This window comes from Furipterus horrens, unplaced genomic scaffold (genome assembly GCF_987537825.1).
Source record: "Furipterus horrens unplaced genomic scaffold, mFurHor1.1.pri manual_scaffold_2, whole genome shotgun sequence".
Lineage (NCBI taxonomy): Eukaryota > Metazoa > Chordata > Mammalia > Chiroptera > Furipteridae > Furipterus > Furipterus horrens.
The window spans coordinates 97,873,754-97,891,262 of NW_028327172.1; the positions used below are offsets into that span (position 1 = coordinate 97,873,754).

At 36.8% G+C, this 17,509-nt stretch overlaps 1 protein-coding gene across 15 annotated transcripts in view; it reads right to left on the minus strand.

Moving 5' to 3' along the window:
• Window positions 1-17,509, minus strand: part of PARD3 (par-3 family cell polarity regulator) — an 817,661-nt gene that overhangs the window by 421,712 nt on the left and 378,440 nt on the right. For all 15 annotated transcript variants that reach the window (XM_090266179.1, XM_090266183.1, XM_090266178.1 and 12 more), the window contains exon 4: window positions 9,488-9,666. In XM_090266179.1, coding sequence (XP_090122305.1) covers window positions 9,488-9,666 — 179 coding nt within the window. The remainder of the gene's footprint in view (window positions 1-9,487; window positions 9,667-17,509) is intronic.

The window sequence follows — 17,509 nt, forward strand, 5'->3', positions numbered from 1 at the left end:
AATACCAATCTTATAAATAATTATGAATAAAATGTTTGTTTTAAATTGCAGTGGTCTCTTGCCAGGTATAACTGGGATTATCTCTTTTATCCTGTGAAAACTTGCATAAGGTGGCAAGGAGAAGGAGAAAACAGATGGAGAGAAAATTTTATTATTTTTTCAAGTTATGAAAATGTTAACTACACCTGAATTCTGAGAAACTGAGGAACAGCAAGATAGAAGAGAAGCTGCCATGAGAGCAGCTGACGTGTTACTTCTTGTACAGCACTCCATGAAAACCAACACTTCACTGTCAGAGCCATAGGCGTCCCACTAGCAGTAAGAGTAAGGAAGAGAGGACTAGGCCATCATTTTTGAGCCTCCTCCTCCAAGAGCAAGGGTATGAGGGAAAAAAAATTTACACACACACACACACACACACACACACACACACGCAGGTCAGATGACATCTTGAACAGCTTGAATCATTTTCTAAAACTAAAATAAAGATTAAGACCAATCTCTGCCTAATGCTGCTTTACTCTAAAGAGCGAATTTAACTCTGAAACAATTTTAAAATATTTTAAAAAGTGGTACATACTTCTTATTTTGAAGGCAAGAAATACCCATCCACATTTCATTTTCTTCCAAAAATACATAATTCTAAATGTTTATATCTCAAAATCAAAACTGTAAATAACAATAGTATTTTGCATCTGGAGCAATTTGCATAATACCAAGAGAAGGGAACAGATGCTAGGCATGAGGGATAGAATGTAAAATATTTACAGTAGTTGTCTAATTCCAAAATAGGTAGAGTCTTACACATTATCTAAATATGCAATATAAATCTTTTATATTTATCTAAATAATTTCATCTTAATTTTACATTCAAACAAATTGCTAACATTTGAAAGTCAAGAAACTTGTGCCATGTACAAGCAGTCTGCCAATGTAAATATTAGCACTTCCTTCTTACCCTTTTCAGTCCACAATCATAACTTCAATGAACTGGGTGGATCAGACGAACAACTGGCTAATTTCCATGAAGTTCCTGGGTACAGTCTAAAATATAGCTTTCTTAAAGATTTTCCCTTAATTGTGAAATTGCCTCCTCACTCAAACCAGCTCCACAGATACATTTTTGAAATGTAATTAATTTTCCCTATAATCCCATCCTACTTACTGCTTCTTACACAATAATAAGGACTCTGTATACAGAGTTCCATGTCCACATGGGAGGCATTTAGCATAAAGAAATCAATGACTAAAATTTCTACAGAATTAAGTCCTTCTTTTCAACCCCATCAGCAGAAAATGCATGTTCTCTGAGCAGAACATTAATTACCACAAAAACTATTTTTGACCTTAAAGTGTAAGTGAAAAGTATAATTTATAGAACTATAACTATAGAAAAATTTTGTGCAATTCCTTTTGAAATTCCCACCCCCAATTCACCCCACCCCCAAAAAACAAAACCTTAACAATCTGAGAAAACTGGAAACAAAATTGCTGTAGCACCAGGATGTCTTAAAAAATAAAGACGAAAGTAGGAGTACCTAGCTACCAGAATGCAACATGTTTAAAACTAATAATCATTTCCAGAATTCAGGCTTATGGGGAGAGTGCCAAGCATAAATCAGCATTTAATAAACTCAGTTGAATTTTTAATAAAACTTATTTCCAAAGAGAAAAATACATTTCAGGGAATGACCAGGAATGTCAGAAGGCTCATAGAGACCTGTGGCTGATTCGTGGTTCCACACATTCAATTCTGTGCAGTAACTGCCATCTCTGATTCTCTCACTTGTAAAGCTGGGATTTAAAACAACGTCTCATTTTGGAAAATGTTGGGATTTACAGAAGAGTTGCAAAGATAGTACACAGAACCCCTAACTTCGTCCAATGTTAACATCTTACATAACTTCACTGTATTTGTCAAAACAAAGAAATCAACACTGGTAAAATACTATGAACTAAAGACATGTGCAGTTCACCAGGTTGTTTTTTTTTTCCACTCAGTTCTTGTTTCTTGTTAATATCCTAAACTGCATTTAATCATCATGTCTCCTTAGACTCCTCTGATCTCAGTCTTTCCTGGTGTTTTAAGACCATGACATTCCTGAAGATAACTGGTTAAATATTTTGTATAATGTCCCTCAATTTTGACTTGTCAGAAGAGTCCTAATGATGACACTAGACTTGTCACTTCCGGGGAAAATTCCACTGAAGTGAAGTGCTCATCTCATCACACCATAACATCACCATGACTTAGCACCACTCACATTAACCTTCACCACTTGGTTAAGGTAAGTCTACCACTTCTCCACTACAGAGTTAGTATTTTTCACAACCCATCCTCTATTCTTTAGAAAACACATTACTAGGTGTAGCCATTCCTTAAGTGCAGGAGAATTAAGTTTCACCTTCTGGAGGAGGAAGTGTTACACATATTGTCTGGCATTCTTCTGTAAGGAAATTTGTCCCTTTCCCCCCATTTACTTTTTATTCAATTATTTGTTAATATCAGTATAATCTCATGAATACTTAATCTGGCCTTTGGATGATAACCTAATTATATTATTGCTTGCTTGGCTGTTAAACTGTTTTAAGAAATGCACATAAAATATCAGGAGGTGCCCCTATTGAGAGACTTCCAGTCAAATGACAGCATAGAAAATGCAGTACTCACCTTCTCCCACAAATACATCAAAATTACAACTAACCTACAGAATAACCATAATTCAGAAGTGCCTGAAATGTGGGTGAACGGAAGTCGTACAACTAGGGAATAAAAGAAGCCATATCCACTGGCAGGAGGGGCAGAGATACATAATGAGTATGGTGGGCAAAAACCAGGAGGTAGGTATATCTTGACTGTAGAGGTCCTCCTTGTGGAGTGCAGGGTTCCACCTAACACCAGACCCCCCAGCCCATAATTACACTGCCAGGAAGAGAAGTTCCCATATTTCTCACTGTAAAAAACAGCAGGAATTGAGGCTGAGTGAGACAGAGGGCTACTAGAGTCCCAGGCAGTTCCTTTTAAAGGGCATGCACAAACTCAACTCAATCCCTCTGAGCTCCAATGCCGGGGCAGCAGCTTAAAAGGCACCAAAGGCATATGGAGAGGAACTGAATTGCCTGCATCAGGGCAAGAGCTGAGGGCAGCTCTGTCCCAGGCAAGAAGTGTCTGCATAGACCACTGTTCCTTTAATGAACCCTTTCCCCACAGAATCAGCAGGTGGCCCCATATCTGAGTGTCCATCAACATGCCTCACACTGTTTGCCATACCTCTGTGATTTCTGAGGCTCTTCCCAACCCAACTTTCAGAACTGCCCAAGCTATTGCCAGTGGCTTTTCCATAGGAATGGCCTGTCCAAGTTCATGCTTCAGAGTTTCCTAAAATCCCTCAAACAAGCAGCATCTGGCCTCAGAAAGTCCTGTAACTATCACTAAGTGACCACTGGCAGCAGTTGGCCTTGGTTCGCTGCCTGGCCTTCCCTGGGCACCACCAACCCCAGCATCAGTAACAGCCATCTATAGATCACTTTGTAGCCTATACCATGCGGCCCCGGGCAAAACAGTGGGAGTGGCTGACTTTGGTCTGAATCCCCTAGGAGGCCACAGAGCCAGCACACCCAATGGAAAGGTTCAGCCCACATCAAAGCACCACCCAACCACCTACACAAATGACACGCTTAAGTGGCAGACTCAGTGGGCACCTGGAGCCCCAATGAGTAAGTCCTGCTTCATGGGGTCAGCCCCCACACAGCTGATCCTTCAAGATGGTTGTAGCCAGTCCTTATAGCTGGCTACCTGGGGGTAAATTCCTTCCAGTGACTTGCCAACAGCAATCAAGGCTGGATGTAAACAGCCCACAAAGGGGGTACACCTCAGGTGGCCAGCATGGGTGATCAGGGAGGCTGTCCTACTGGACACTACAGAATACCTACTACATTAGGCCATTCTACTAAGCCTGGGAGAGAAAGCAGTTCCATCTAATACGGAGAAACATAGGGAGGCTGCCAAAAGGAGAAAACAAAGAAATATGTCCCAAATCAAAGAACATTATAAAACTGTAGAAAAAGAACAACAACAAAAAAAAATGGAGACAAGCAATGTACTAAATCCAGAACTGAAAACATTGTTAATAAAGATGAACAATGAACTTAATGAGAACATCAATAGAATAAAAATGACCAGTCAAAAATGAAGGATACACTGACTGAAATAATGAATAATTTACAGAGAATCAACAGTAGAATAAATGAAGCTGAAAATCAAATCAGCAATTTCGAATATAAGGAAGCAAAAAACATCCAATTGTAACAGAAAAAAAGAATCCAAAAAAATGACAATAGGGTAAGGAGCCTGTGGAACATCTTTAGGCACAACAACATTTGCATCATGGTGCCAGAAGGACAAGAGAAAGAGCAACAAATTGAACACCTATTTGAAAAGATAAGGATGAAAAACTTCCCTGACCAGGTGAAGGAAATAAGACCATGCATTTCCAGGAAGTTCAGAGTCCCAAACAAGATGAACCCAAAGAGCCCTACACCAAGACACATCATAATTAAAATGCAAAAGTTAAAGACAAAGAGATTTTCTTAAAAGCAACAAGAGAAAAACAGTTAATTACTTACAAGGGAGCTCTCATAAGAGTGTCATCTCATTTCTCAACAGAAACTTTGTAGGCCACTCACAGTAGGGGACTTTGACACCCCATTGTCAAAAATGGACAGATCTTCCAAGCAAAGAAACAGCAAGGATATTGTGGCACTGAACAAGACTCTAGATCAAATGGACTTAATTGATATATACAGAACCTTTCACCCCAAAGAAGCAAAGAATACATTCTTTTCAAAGTCACATGGAACATTTTCAAAGATAGAGCACAAAACAAGCCTCAACAAATTCAAGAAAATTGAAATTTATATCAAGTATCTTTTCAGATCACAATGGCTTGAAACTAAAAACCAACCTCAAGGAAAAAAATCAAAAACATTCAAATTCATGGAGACTGAATAATATACTATCAAATAATGAATGGGTTAACAATGACATCAAGGAAGAAATCAAAAAGATTCTGGAAACAAATGAAGATGAACACACAACAGCCCAAAACCTACGGGACACAGCGAAGGCAATCCTGAGAGGGAAGTGTATAGCAATACAGGCCTACCTAAAATGGATAGAAGAATCTCAAATAAACAACCTACCCCTACATCTACAAGAACTAGAGGAACAATATAAAGCAAAGCCCAGATCCAGTACAAGGAAGGGAATAATCAAGATGAGAGCAAAATTAAATGACATAGAGACTAAAACAATAATTCAAAGGATCAATAAAACCAAAAGCTGGTTCCTTGAAAAGGAGAACAAAATCAATAAGCCTTTAACCAGACTCATCAAGAAAAAAAAGAGAGGAGCCAAATAAATCAAATCAGGAATGAAATAGGAGAAATCACAACTGGTACCACAGAAATTCAAAGGATTGTAAGAAATTACTATGAACAACTATATGACAAGAAATTTGACAACTTGGGTGAAATGGACAAATTTCTGGAAACATATAATCTTCCAAAACTGAATCAAGAAGAAGCAGAAAGCTTGAATAGACTGATAACAACTAGTGAAATTGAAGCAGTAATCAAAAAACTCCTGGCACACAAAAGTCCTGGACCAGACAGCTTCACAGGTGAATTTTACAAAACATTTAGGAAAGAACTCCTATCCTTCTCAAACTATTCCAACCTTGAGAAATAAGAACAAAGTAGTAGGAATCACAATACCTGATATCAAACTATATTATAAGGCCATGATAATCAAAACAGTCTAGTAGCGGCATAAGAGTATACACATAGATCAATGGAACAGAATAGAGAGCCCAGAAATAACCCAGGTCTATATGGTCAATTAATATTTGACAAAGGGGGAAAGAGCATAAAATGGAATGAAAACAGCCTCTTCAACAAATGGTGTTGGGAGAACTGTACAGGGACATGCAAAGAAATGAAACTAGACCACCAACTTACACCATACATCAGAATAAACGCAAGATGGATCAAAGACTTAAATGTAAAACGTGACACCATAAAAGTCCTAGAGGAAAACATAAGCAGTAAAATCTCAGATATCCCATGTAGCGATATTTTTGCTGACATATCTCATAGGGCAAGGGAAATAAAGGAAAGAAAAAACAAATGGGACTACATCAAACTAAAGAGTTTCTGCTCAGCAAAAGAAAACATCAGCAAGATGAAAAGGGAACAAACCATAGGGGAAAACATATTTGCCAATGATAGCTCAGACAAGGGATTGATCTACAAAATATATAAAGAATTTACATGTCTCAACACCAAGAAGACAGCCGAATTAAAAAAAGGGCCAAGGACCTGAACAAACACTTCTCCAAAGAGGACATACAGAGGGTCCATATGCATATGAAAGGAAGCTCAACATCACTAGCCATCAGAGAGATGCAAATAAAAACCACAATGAGATACCACCTCACACCAGTCAGAATGGCCATCATCAACAAATCAACCAACAACAAGTGTTGGTGAGGATGTGGAGAAATTCCCACTCTTGGTGGGAATGCAGACTGGTGCAGCCACTATGAAAAACAGTATGGAATTTTCTCAAGAAACTAAAAATGGAACTGCCTTTAGATCCAGCAATTCCACTGCTAGGATTATACCCGAAGAATACTGAACACCAATTCAAAAGAACCTGTGCACCCCTATGTTCATAGCAACACTACTTACAACAGCCAAGTGCTGGAAGCAACCTAAGTGCCCATCAGTGGATGAACGGGTCAATAAAACATGGTACATTTACACCATGGAATACGATGCAGCGGAAAGAAAGAAGGAACTCCTGCCTTTTGCAACAACATGGACAGAACTGGAGAGTATTATGCTTAGTGAAATAAGCCAGGTGGCAAAAGAAAAACACCATATGATCTCACCTAATACAGGAACCTAATGAACAAAACAAACAAACGAGGTAAACAGAAACAAGGAACAGATTGACAGTGACCAGAGGGGGGGCGGGGGGGAAGAGGGGAAAGAAGGGGAAAAGTCTAGTCAAGGAACTAGTATAAGTGACCCATGGATGTGGACAACAGGGTGGGGACTGACTGGGAGATGGGTAAGGTAGTGAGAGCAGGGGAGAGCAATGGGGGAAAAAATGGAACAACTGTAATAGAACAACAGTAAAAAAATGAAGAAGAAAAGAAAAAATTAAATAAAAACAAGGTTGCCAGAGCTGCTAGCATCCACATAGCAAGAACTCTAGTCCCAACTCCCATCTTATAATTTTCTTGTTAACGACAGAACATGAAGTGAATAGATTTAACTTCATAACTCAAAGTAGGTTTATAAGCTAAATTATCAAAAATTAAAAATAGTGATCAACTTAAAAAATGAAAGGAGGCCAAAAATGATAAGTGTAAAATGACTGTGAATTTTATTTAATATGATGGAATCAATGCCATTTCTTTCGTCCTCTTCCCTGAATCAACGAAAGCAGGCATAACATTCATTTACCTCTGTACTATATGAAACTTTCAGGTGGTCTAATAAGGATCCTGACATTACTTTGAATTTACATTCCTGAGTGGCTTATGAACTCTAAAAACTGCACATTCAGGCTCAAAAATTTTCCCAACAGCACCTTAGGATTTTATAACTTTGGACACAAATTATAGTATTTAAAGCATATAAAGGCAGACTATATTCCTAAATATAGCACAAAACTAATGAGACAAGGTAATTAACAATTCAGACTAGGTGAGTTTGACAAGTGAAGTTGGCCTATTATAACAATGATTATAACCATCTCTTACTGAAAGCCCTGCATTCAAGTTAGGATCTTTAAATATGCAAAATAGAAGGTGAAACTTATTGTTTTAGAGGCCTTTAACAGGTGTCAAACCCAAGAACATATGTGCCTGTTAAGGACTCCTGAGAGCTAAATTGGGCTCTCTAATGCTCTCTGGCCTTCAGGGAAAAGACACAGACTGAGCCGCCAAGCCTCTTTGCACTGTGCTCCTGCTGTCTGAGTGGATCCTTATTAAGGATTTCCTGGAACATTATTTAAACCAATCATTCTAAAACTTTCTCTGTCCATTTACAGTTGTACAGCTATATGCTCATCTGCATCTTTACCAACCAATTAGAAAACCTCCATTCCAATCAATTAGGGCAATGCTATTTGGATCAATCAAACTATGCCGATATGAAGCCCTTACTTGCAATATAGATGGACCAATCAGGGACTGGGGTTGGGCATTCTACTCAATATAAGCCAGCCTCACCTCTGCCTTCAGCGTGCATTTGGCTGCACTTCTCTGGTTTGCAAAGTGATCTGTAAAACCAGCTGCTTTGTCTGAGATTCCTCAACTATGCTGTTTCATGCCTGAGGTATCTTACAGCCAAGCTGTTCCACTGCCTACCTGTTACACAACTGAACTGTATCGCAACTGACCAGTTTCAAAAGCAAGCTGTTTTCACCAAATAAAACCTCCCCCTTCACCACACCCCAAATTGGGCACTCCAGTTGGTATTGAATTTTTAGTGACAACCTTCTGTTGACACAGGAAATGCAAATATTTCAGCAGAACAGTCTAAGATTTAGGTCTCAGTTGGATCTCCCCTGAAGCTAATGCCCCGGAAAATTAAACACAGCTGTAGGTTTCTCACAGAGGAAACAAGGTTTTAAAGAGCTACCTTAGCTTACATCCTTTGACGTTTAAGATGGTTATTATAACCATCGAGTAACTTTGGTTGGCTCATAAATAACCAATAAGCAAATAAATTTTTAAATAGCCAACTGGTCAAGTATACTAGTTTAAAAATAAAACAGTACATTCAAATTTATCAGTATGACTGGCCTTATACATTAGAAAGAATAAATGAGAAGAAACAGACTAGAAGCCAAAGGGTTGAGAAAAGGATGAGGAAGTGAAACAATAGGTAAATGTAGGCTATCACTTCATAATGAATGAATAAATGTAATGAATGAATAGGCAAGGAAACAGCTTTTTAGGGTAGCATGGAGGACAAGGAAATTTTAACTAGTAATATGTTGTCTGCATAGCAGCTGCCAAGATTTTCTCACTCTCAATAACACATGGAGTGGGCATTTTCTGGAGGTTCCTTGTGACTGAATTAGCACTAGTGACTTCATACATGATACTGAGAATTTGATGTCTAGACCTTATGTCTGCAAATGTACTTTAAATTAAGAAGGGGAAGGTGATGCACAAAACAATAGACAGAAACATTTGTTTTATAGCTTCTATCTAGAAAAAAAATTTACTGTTCTAGTTTTGCACTAATAAGATAGTGTCAAATGTGCGTCATATGTGGCACGAATTTTATCAGAAAATTCAAGGGCAATATAAAATACAAAATTCTCCAAACTTTGAGGGAAAAGTCAGTAAGCACACACACAAAGTACTACCGTGAAGATACTAAGATACAAAATAGAAGTGGTTACCTTCCTGTCACAGGGCTTAGGGCTACCAGCAGTGTTTTGCTTGAGGAAGCCAGCTGTCGTTGACCAGCGTGTTGGGTTTTTTCGTGAAGGCTCTTCAGAGGAAAAATTACTGTCACTGACAGAAGTTGAGAGGCCAATTAAAGCTGGGTCACTGCTTCGTCGGACATGAAGAGGCATATCTACAAATACAAAAAGCATTGTTTTTGAAAAAAGATAACTAATGGCAGAAACTACATGTTAGGATAAAACTGGATAACCCAAAGATTAAAGAACAGAATAGCAATTTAAGATGTGTCAGCATTCTGAACAGACATTCCATTAATTCCTTTGAAACACTTTACAGCAAAAGAAATGTGGTATGTAAGGGATGACCCACTCTGAGTAAGACTGCATGGACTTGAAGATGTGCTTCACTACTTGTTCTTCTTGTGCTTCTAGGCAAGCTGCCTAGCTAGCCTCAGTCTCTAGTGTGTTCATAGGCAAATGGCAATACAACAGCAAGAACTTCTTTCATAATGGTACTGTGAGGACTAAATGAGATAAAATGCTTAAAACAGTGCCAAACACATAGTGTACACTCAACAGAGAATATCAATAAACATTATTGCCATTATTATCCTAATATTTCTAAATAAAATGTCATATATATTCAATATAAATAATAAATCTAAGCCATGAAACAAACTTCATCAAACTTTTAATCATACCTTCTGGATTAAAAATACAGAATCTAGGCCTGACTGGTGTGGCTCAGTGGGTTGGGTATTATCCTGCAAATCAAAAGGTCACTGGTTCGAGGCCCAGTCAGGGCATATTGCTTGGGTTGTGGGCCAGGTGTCCAGCTGAGGGCATGCAAGAGGCAACCCATTAATGTTTCTTTCACACATCAATGTTTCTCTCCCTCTCCTTCTCTCTCTCCCTTTCCCTCTCTCTAAAAATAAGTAAATTTTTTTTTTACATACAGAATCTAAACAGTGTTTCGCTACATTATTAAAGAATTCTATTGAATAAATATTTCTTTTGTTCAAATAAAAGCGCAAACATATTTCATGTCCTTAAGATTAAAAAGAAATTGAAAGTAATATGTAATAAGCAGGTAGTATCTGGCATATATACACATAAAAATGACATGAAAAACAGTGTTTTAATAACTGCATTCATATAAGGGGGAAGTTCGCAATCGCTGTAACATAATCAGTAACACACTCAGGCTAACATTTGTATCAGTATCAGTGAGAACATTTTGGCAGATATAATCACTCTTATAGTAGAGAAGAAACAGAGAAAAATAAAAGCACGTGCGTCTGTAACACTGAGAATCAAACCCAAAAACCGCACTCATCAACTGAGCACAATCACCCGAAAAGATAGTGAATTAGACTGAATTGTGTTAATTCTGTTTTCAAAAAATAGGGTGTAAGTTAAATATTTATAAAAAGGCTCTAACAAAACAGCTTTAACCTTGTACTAAACTCATCATTTACTCTATGAGAAACGTTTTTAGAACACTAATACACTGGTCAATGGTGTGAATGCAGAGATCCTTGAGGGTGCTAAACTGAAAACAGGCTATTTAAATGTACTGAAGGTTATACTTAAAATCATTATCAATCCGATTATAGTCTCCAAGATGTTAAAACAGATTACAAATGATCAGAGAAAACAGAGGCATGTGAATCATAGTAATATTTCATTTAACACTTGCTTCCACATCATGAGGCTTTAATAATAATAGAGCCTAAGTGACATTACTAGAGAAACCAGATACTGGACATCTAATAATATTGTTGGTGGTGAACTTAATTTGCTGGGAGAATCACAAACATGAAAATTATAGAGAAGAATAATTTCCAATTTTTAAGTATATACAGTCACTCTCAGAAGAAGTTCAGAAACATATACATCTAAAAATCAATACTATTAATGCTCTTAATATAAAAAAAATTTTTTATCCAAATTAACAAACTTGTTCCCAGATTCACCAAATTCAAAATGTAAGCAGAAAGCAACAAAATTGAGAAGGGAGAATAAAATGTGTTTCTTTTAAGAGAAATACTATTTAGATGTAAAGAACTCTGTACACCTCAACTTCTCTGTGTGTGTGTGTGTGTGTGTGTGTGTGTGTGTGTGTGTAAGTCTAAATGAAGTGTTATTAACTCACAAAAGAGATCTTTCAAAAATGCTACACAGGCAATGACCAAATGTACTACCCACAATAATAAAATAGCCACATAAAAGTACATTTCAACCCCAAAATAAATTCAGGGACTATATAATTTCATTGAATTTTCTTAGATGCAATAAAATAGCTTACTCTACTTGTTTTTGAAAAATTTACCAGAAGAAATAAGTTGCATACATGATTCAGATTAGATAAACAATTAGAACCATGAATATTGTGTTAATTTGTTCATCTAAAATGGATAAAAATAATCAGCATTCTACCCTTCTATATCTATAACTCTCAATACTTTAGATACAGGACAGGAAGGGAGGGTAGTGGATCACAGCAGGGACCCTGACCCTGTGGGCTGATTCTTCTAGGCAGAGACTGGGGCAGGTGCACAAACAGCAATATGGAGGACACCCCAACAAATGTGCTACTAGGCAGCCCTTCCTGTGAGTTCTTCACAAATTCATTATTTTCTTTTTGTGATATCTATAAAAATTCACATAAATATAACCTAGAGGTTTCATTTGAGCTACCTCATCATCATGTGTTCCCCAGGCAGAATACGACTCATGTTTACATATGTGTCCACTGTCAAATTCAGGAAGGGTTCTAAGATTTGATTACTAGATTAATGAAAAAAGAACAGAATTCAATTTAAAAAGTGAACTATGTGTTCTCACCAAAAGAATGCCAAACGGCATCACAATGATCTTGACATCAAGGTTTTCTTGCAGTTTGATGTGCTAAAAGAACTGTGTCACCACAGTGCACACCCAAGCAGCATAACCAGGTCCCAGTGGCAAGACGGTGCCACAGGACCTCTGCCTGAGTTAATGTTCCTGCAACTCAAAATCAGCAACATATCACTGGTCCTCACGCTGATGGTGAGTTTACATTTTGATTGGCTCACAATTTCTTCCTCTTGGTTTTATGACTGCATGAAAATTGTAAGTCATTTTCATCCAGTTTATAGACACACATGCACAAATACAAAGGAATATACAATACATGCTTAAGTAATGAAACTGAACCAATGATTCAACTTGGAGAAATCTAAACTTCCTAGTTTTAATGAGTCTCTACATTAGTCACAGTGAAGAAATATGTGACTCCACTAAGCTGCAGCTCAGAGAGATGACAAGAGGAGCACAGGGACAATTTTCTAGCCAGAACTTCAAGCTCCTGGGTCAGGGCTCAATCACTACCCAAATTATGAAATCAGTTCTATAATTCAACAAATTCATTGGAAAACAAATTTTATTTCTAGCTACTTTCATTTAAAAAAAAAAAAAAAACTAGTCTCAATTTTGTAAAAATGACCAGTTTTATTGTTTTCAAAGTCAAATTATATACACTGAGAAATCATAAACCGGTTTTAACTAACATCATCATTTAATATAGGTGAATTAAATAATTATTGCATTAGCTATACATACATAATAAAACAACAGGCACCCCAGTTTTGGAAATGTTAAATAGAAGAAATTGAAAACAAAAAAACAAACACACAAAAAAGATACCTACTGTTTAAATAGAGTGAATAAAATGTATAAGATGGAAAGAATGCCGCAGAGAAGAAGGGCCTAGACCAGGCCATCTCAAGTTTCCATCTTGGTCCGTTCACACTCCGAAAACTACTGAGGACCCCGCAAGCTTTTCTTTATGTGGGGTATAGCTAAAAATAGGTACCATATTAGAAGTGAAAATTTTAAATATTTATTAAATCATATTTAAGTTAACAGTGAAACCTGTACATGTTAACATGAAGAGCAGAATTATAAGAAAATTCTACTTTACAAAAGAGCAAATTTAGTGGGAGTGTAGCACTGTTTTACATTTTGATTAACAGAAGATATCTGGGTTCTCATCTCTGCTTCTGGATTCAATCTGCTACAACATGACAAAGTATTTTTTTTAACTCCAGAAATATTTAGCTAGAAGGGGAAATAGTATTTTAATAATCTTTCTAGATTAAGTGTGAATATTTTTTTTAATATCCCATTAAAATTTGACAACTGAATTTCCCAAAGGTTAGCTGCAATAAAGAATGGAAACTTTTCATTCTCCATTAAGTTAAAATCTACTTGTCTGTGTTAAAACTTTGAATGGATCTTAAATGCATGGAAAAAATTGTGACATTAGTTATTTGGAATACGAAGGAGACCCAAAAATAACGGAATGTACTTATTAAAAATTGTATATTTATTCTAATAGGTTTAAACTTTGGTCACCTTCAAAGTACTCTCTATTTGATGCAATACATCTATGGAGAATTTTTTTCCCACTGTTCAAAGCAATTCTTGAACTCATCGAGTTTGATGGCTTTTAGTACTTCTGCCATTTTTTGTTTCACCTCTTCTACATCAGCTAAACATTTCCCTTTGAGGAATTTTTTCATTCAGGGAAGGAAAAAAAAAGTCTCTTGGGGTGAGATCTGGTAAATAGGGAGAGTGAGAAATGAGGGTCATGCTATTTTTGGTCAAAAACTGCTGAACACTCAGCATGGCTGTGGGCAGGTGAGCTTGTAAATCACTCATCATGAAATAGGCAAACATGTTGAAAGAATCTTCAAAAAATATTCACTAAAGCCAAATGCAGCCTCTCACAACAATGCCAGCTGGTACACTAATACGGATGGTTTCCTAAAACACTCATCAAGTGGGGTAAGCCTGTGCTACAAGGGGCCCGCCCTCCAGAAGAGAATTCCAAATGTTGATATATTTCTTCATATCTGAAAACCACATATGTGAACATCATTACCAATTTCATCAGAAAAATCTTTAAGCACTGGTAAGTTGTCATGCTCACAGCAGGATATAAGTTTTCCAAAATCTGATTTTCACAAGAAAATTTAACAGTTATCTTTGGCAACAAATACTGTCAGTTGTTTGCATTATAATGACAGTCTCAATTCATTTTCTAGGAACTCTTCCAGATACCAAAGGCTAAGTAGACACAGTTTTTTCTGTCTGTCTTTACAAAATGGCTACTTAAGATTACAATTCAAGCCATCACATAAAAGTTTTCCTGAAAACCACCACTGATCTTCAATATATGTACAAGTACTTTTGCCTACCTCCCATCCTGTCACTCAAAATATTAATTTGTGTACTCACAGGTCAGGAATTAATAAAAGTAATCATTTTTGCTACTTAATCAAGGACAGCAGATAAAATGGCTTTAAAAACAAAACTGTGCACGTGCTGGGCAAAGCACCCATTTGGTGTCAGTGCCTCGCTACGTGCTAAGGGCCTGCATTTTACCTGTCAGTGCCTCGGTCTCATAGATGCAGATGGCAACCCAGCAAACAGCACAAAATATATTTTAGTAAGTCTATGAAAAATGTTCACCCTTACTGTTTCCTTAAAATGGTCTTAGTGACTCCCAAGGACCCACAGACCACACATGAAGAACCACTGGGCTATAGTTGCAATCCTGACAAGTTGAGTCATCTCTCCAGACCTTGGTTTCCTTACCTACAAAACCAAAAGGCTGCACTGATGGGGTCAGAAGACCTTTTTCATGCTAAAATATGCATGATTCCATGTAACTTCATGCACTCCTAAACCAGTGATCACTCACCAAGCCTCATCCCAGGAGAACTTATAACAATTTATAAAAAATGAACTTAAAAATAAAAGCATTTCAAAGTCTTTGCAGCAGCCATTATCAGGTGCCTCAAAACAGGTTCAAGTATTACAAACAACACATAAAAAGGAAAATACACTAGAGCTGTAGGTAATGGTACAGAAGTAGCCACAAATGGCATGAGGCCTTTTGACAAGTTGAGCCTGATTTTAAAGAAATAATACCATAAACATTGGGCCTTAATCAACAAAATGAATCATGAAAACCAATTGCCTGGTACATCTGACAGATTTCTCACCTTTCACTGTCCTGATGATACATATCCCGCATAAAGAATGCAAACTGTCTTGGCTTCAGAGGAATAATATGTGAACACAGCCTTTTCTTCTATGATTTATTCATGTTTCTGGGGCCCACAGTGTATTTCAGCATTACTAGTAATCTGATATAATTTGTGTTCTTACAGATATTGAAAATAATAGGAGCTTCTCATTTAAGGTAATTTGGTCATTATTCCTCATCCTCAACTTTAAGAAAATCAATGCATTTGAAAACAGGATGATAAAACTTTCTTGCCCCATAATATTCTGACTTATTTAACATATAGATTTTCAATGTATCTCCTCTGAAATATTAAAAAGAAAATTCAAAGATGAGGCTAGTCAATAACTGAGCCGCTGGCTGCGGCACACAGGCACTGGTGTGAGGTCACTGGTCTAGGATGATGAGGAGACGGTTTGATGTGTGTGCGCCTTTGAAGAGTGGAAAGAACAGCAACAAACCCTCATCACAAGATGTAAAATTCTCTCTGTCACTAGTTCACCTTAAATATTGATATGCTTCTCCAGGTAGGATGTCTTTTCAATAAGTGTAAATGGCAAATCTAATAATGAATTACAGCAAATTCTAAAAGGGCAGATATATACATTTTTAACTGTTAAATGTCCCAACCTTACTCTAAATCAACTTTCCTGCTGCTTTTCTTATTTAATTCTTCTAGTGATTTCTAAATTATTTAACTACTTAAGGCAACGAACAAATCTTTTCCAAGAAGACAGGCATAAGCTGACAAGGCATTTAATCAAATCTAAAAATAATATGCAGTTACACATGTTCTATTAGACCTTATGATGCAAACAGCATAATTATTTTTACACAAAATGAACACTACCTCACCAATCTTTGGAACAATTATACATTTCCAAAGACATATCTCACAGTGAGAAGCAAGTTATTAACACATGCCAAGAGATAAAAACCTGTCATCAGAATTGTAAAACTGACCTTCCTATATATGTTCTTTTTAGAAAGGTACTTATCAGTAATTCACTTACCCAGGTAAAATCCTTGATATAAATTTGTGGAAAGCAAGGCAGAAAATAAGCTTTTAAAAAAGCAAATGACTCAGAGAAAGGATATAAAATAAGTTTTATCACCCTGTTATTATTTAATATACAGGCAACGAATAAATAATACTGTAGGTGGAAGTTTCCTAAAGATAAACTAAAATATCTCATCTACAGATGAGTGCACTAAGGACCAGAAAGGTAGTTTAAGGACTGGGCCACAAGTCACATTGCTCATGCCCCACCTGTTAAATGGAGTGCTTGTTAACTGACTCCCTGCTCTTGCAATTTGGATTTGACCACACTGCTGTCCAGGAAGGACTAAAATGTGTTAAATCCACAATATGCTTACACTTCACTAGAGATAACAGGTGATTTCTTGGGAAGGTTGAGTTCTAAATATTTCTGTAGATAACAGGATATCTTCAATGATTCTGTTGAATCTTAAGACTCTTAGGAGGGAAAACAAAATCAAGGGGAAAATATATTTGTGATACTGTAATGTCATATGAATTTTTCCAAAGAAAAACCAAGAACTTATCTGATGCATATTAAACCTATAACACTATAATTCTCATTATGAAACTAAAAATATAACCACCCTGATCAAAAGCCTTCCAAATACTCATATGAGTACAGGTTGCAACAGAATACTACAGCTTTTCAAAATCTTACCATTGAGTAAAATATAAAAGGGAAGAGCTCTGTAGTATTTCTAACAACTGTATGCAGTCCTACAATTATCTCAATTAAAAAAAATAATAAAAGGCCATCCAAAGAGTTAAACAGAAAATCCCACGTGATGAATCAATGGTAAGGTCTGTGGCAATCAGGACAATAGAAGCTGTTTCCTGTAACAGTCTTCTCATGACCGAGTGTAATTTCTACATATACAATGACAATGTGCACCCTGTA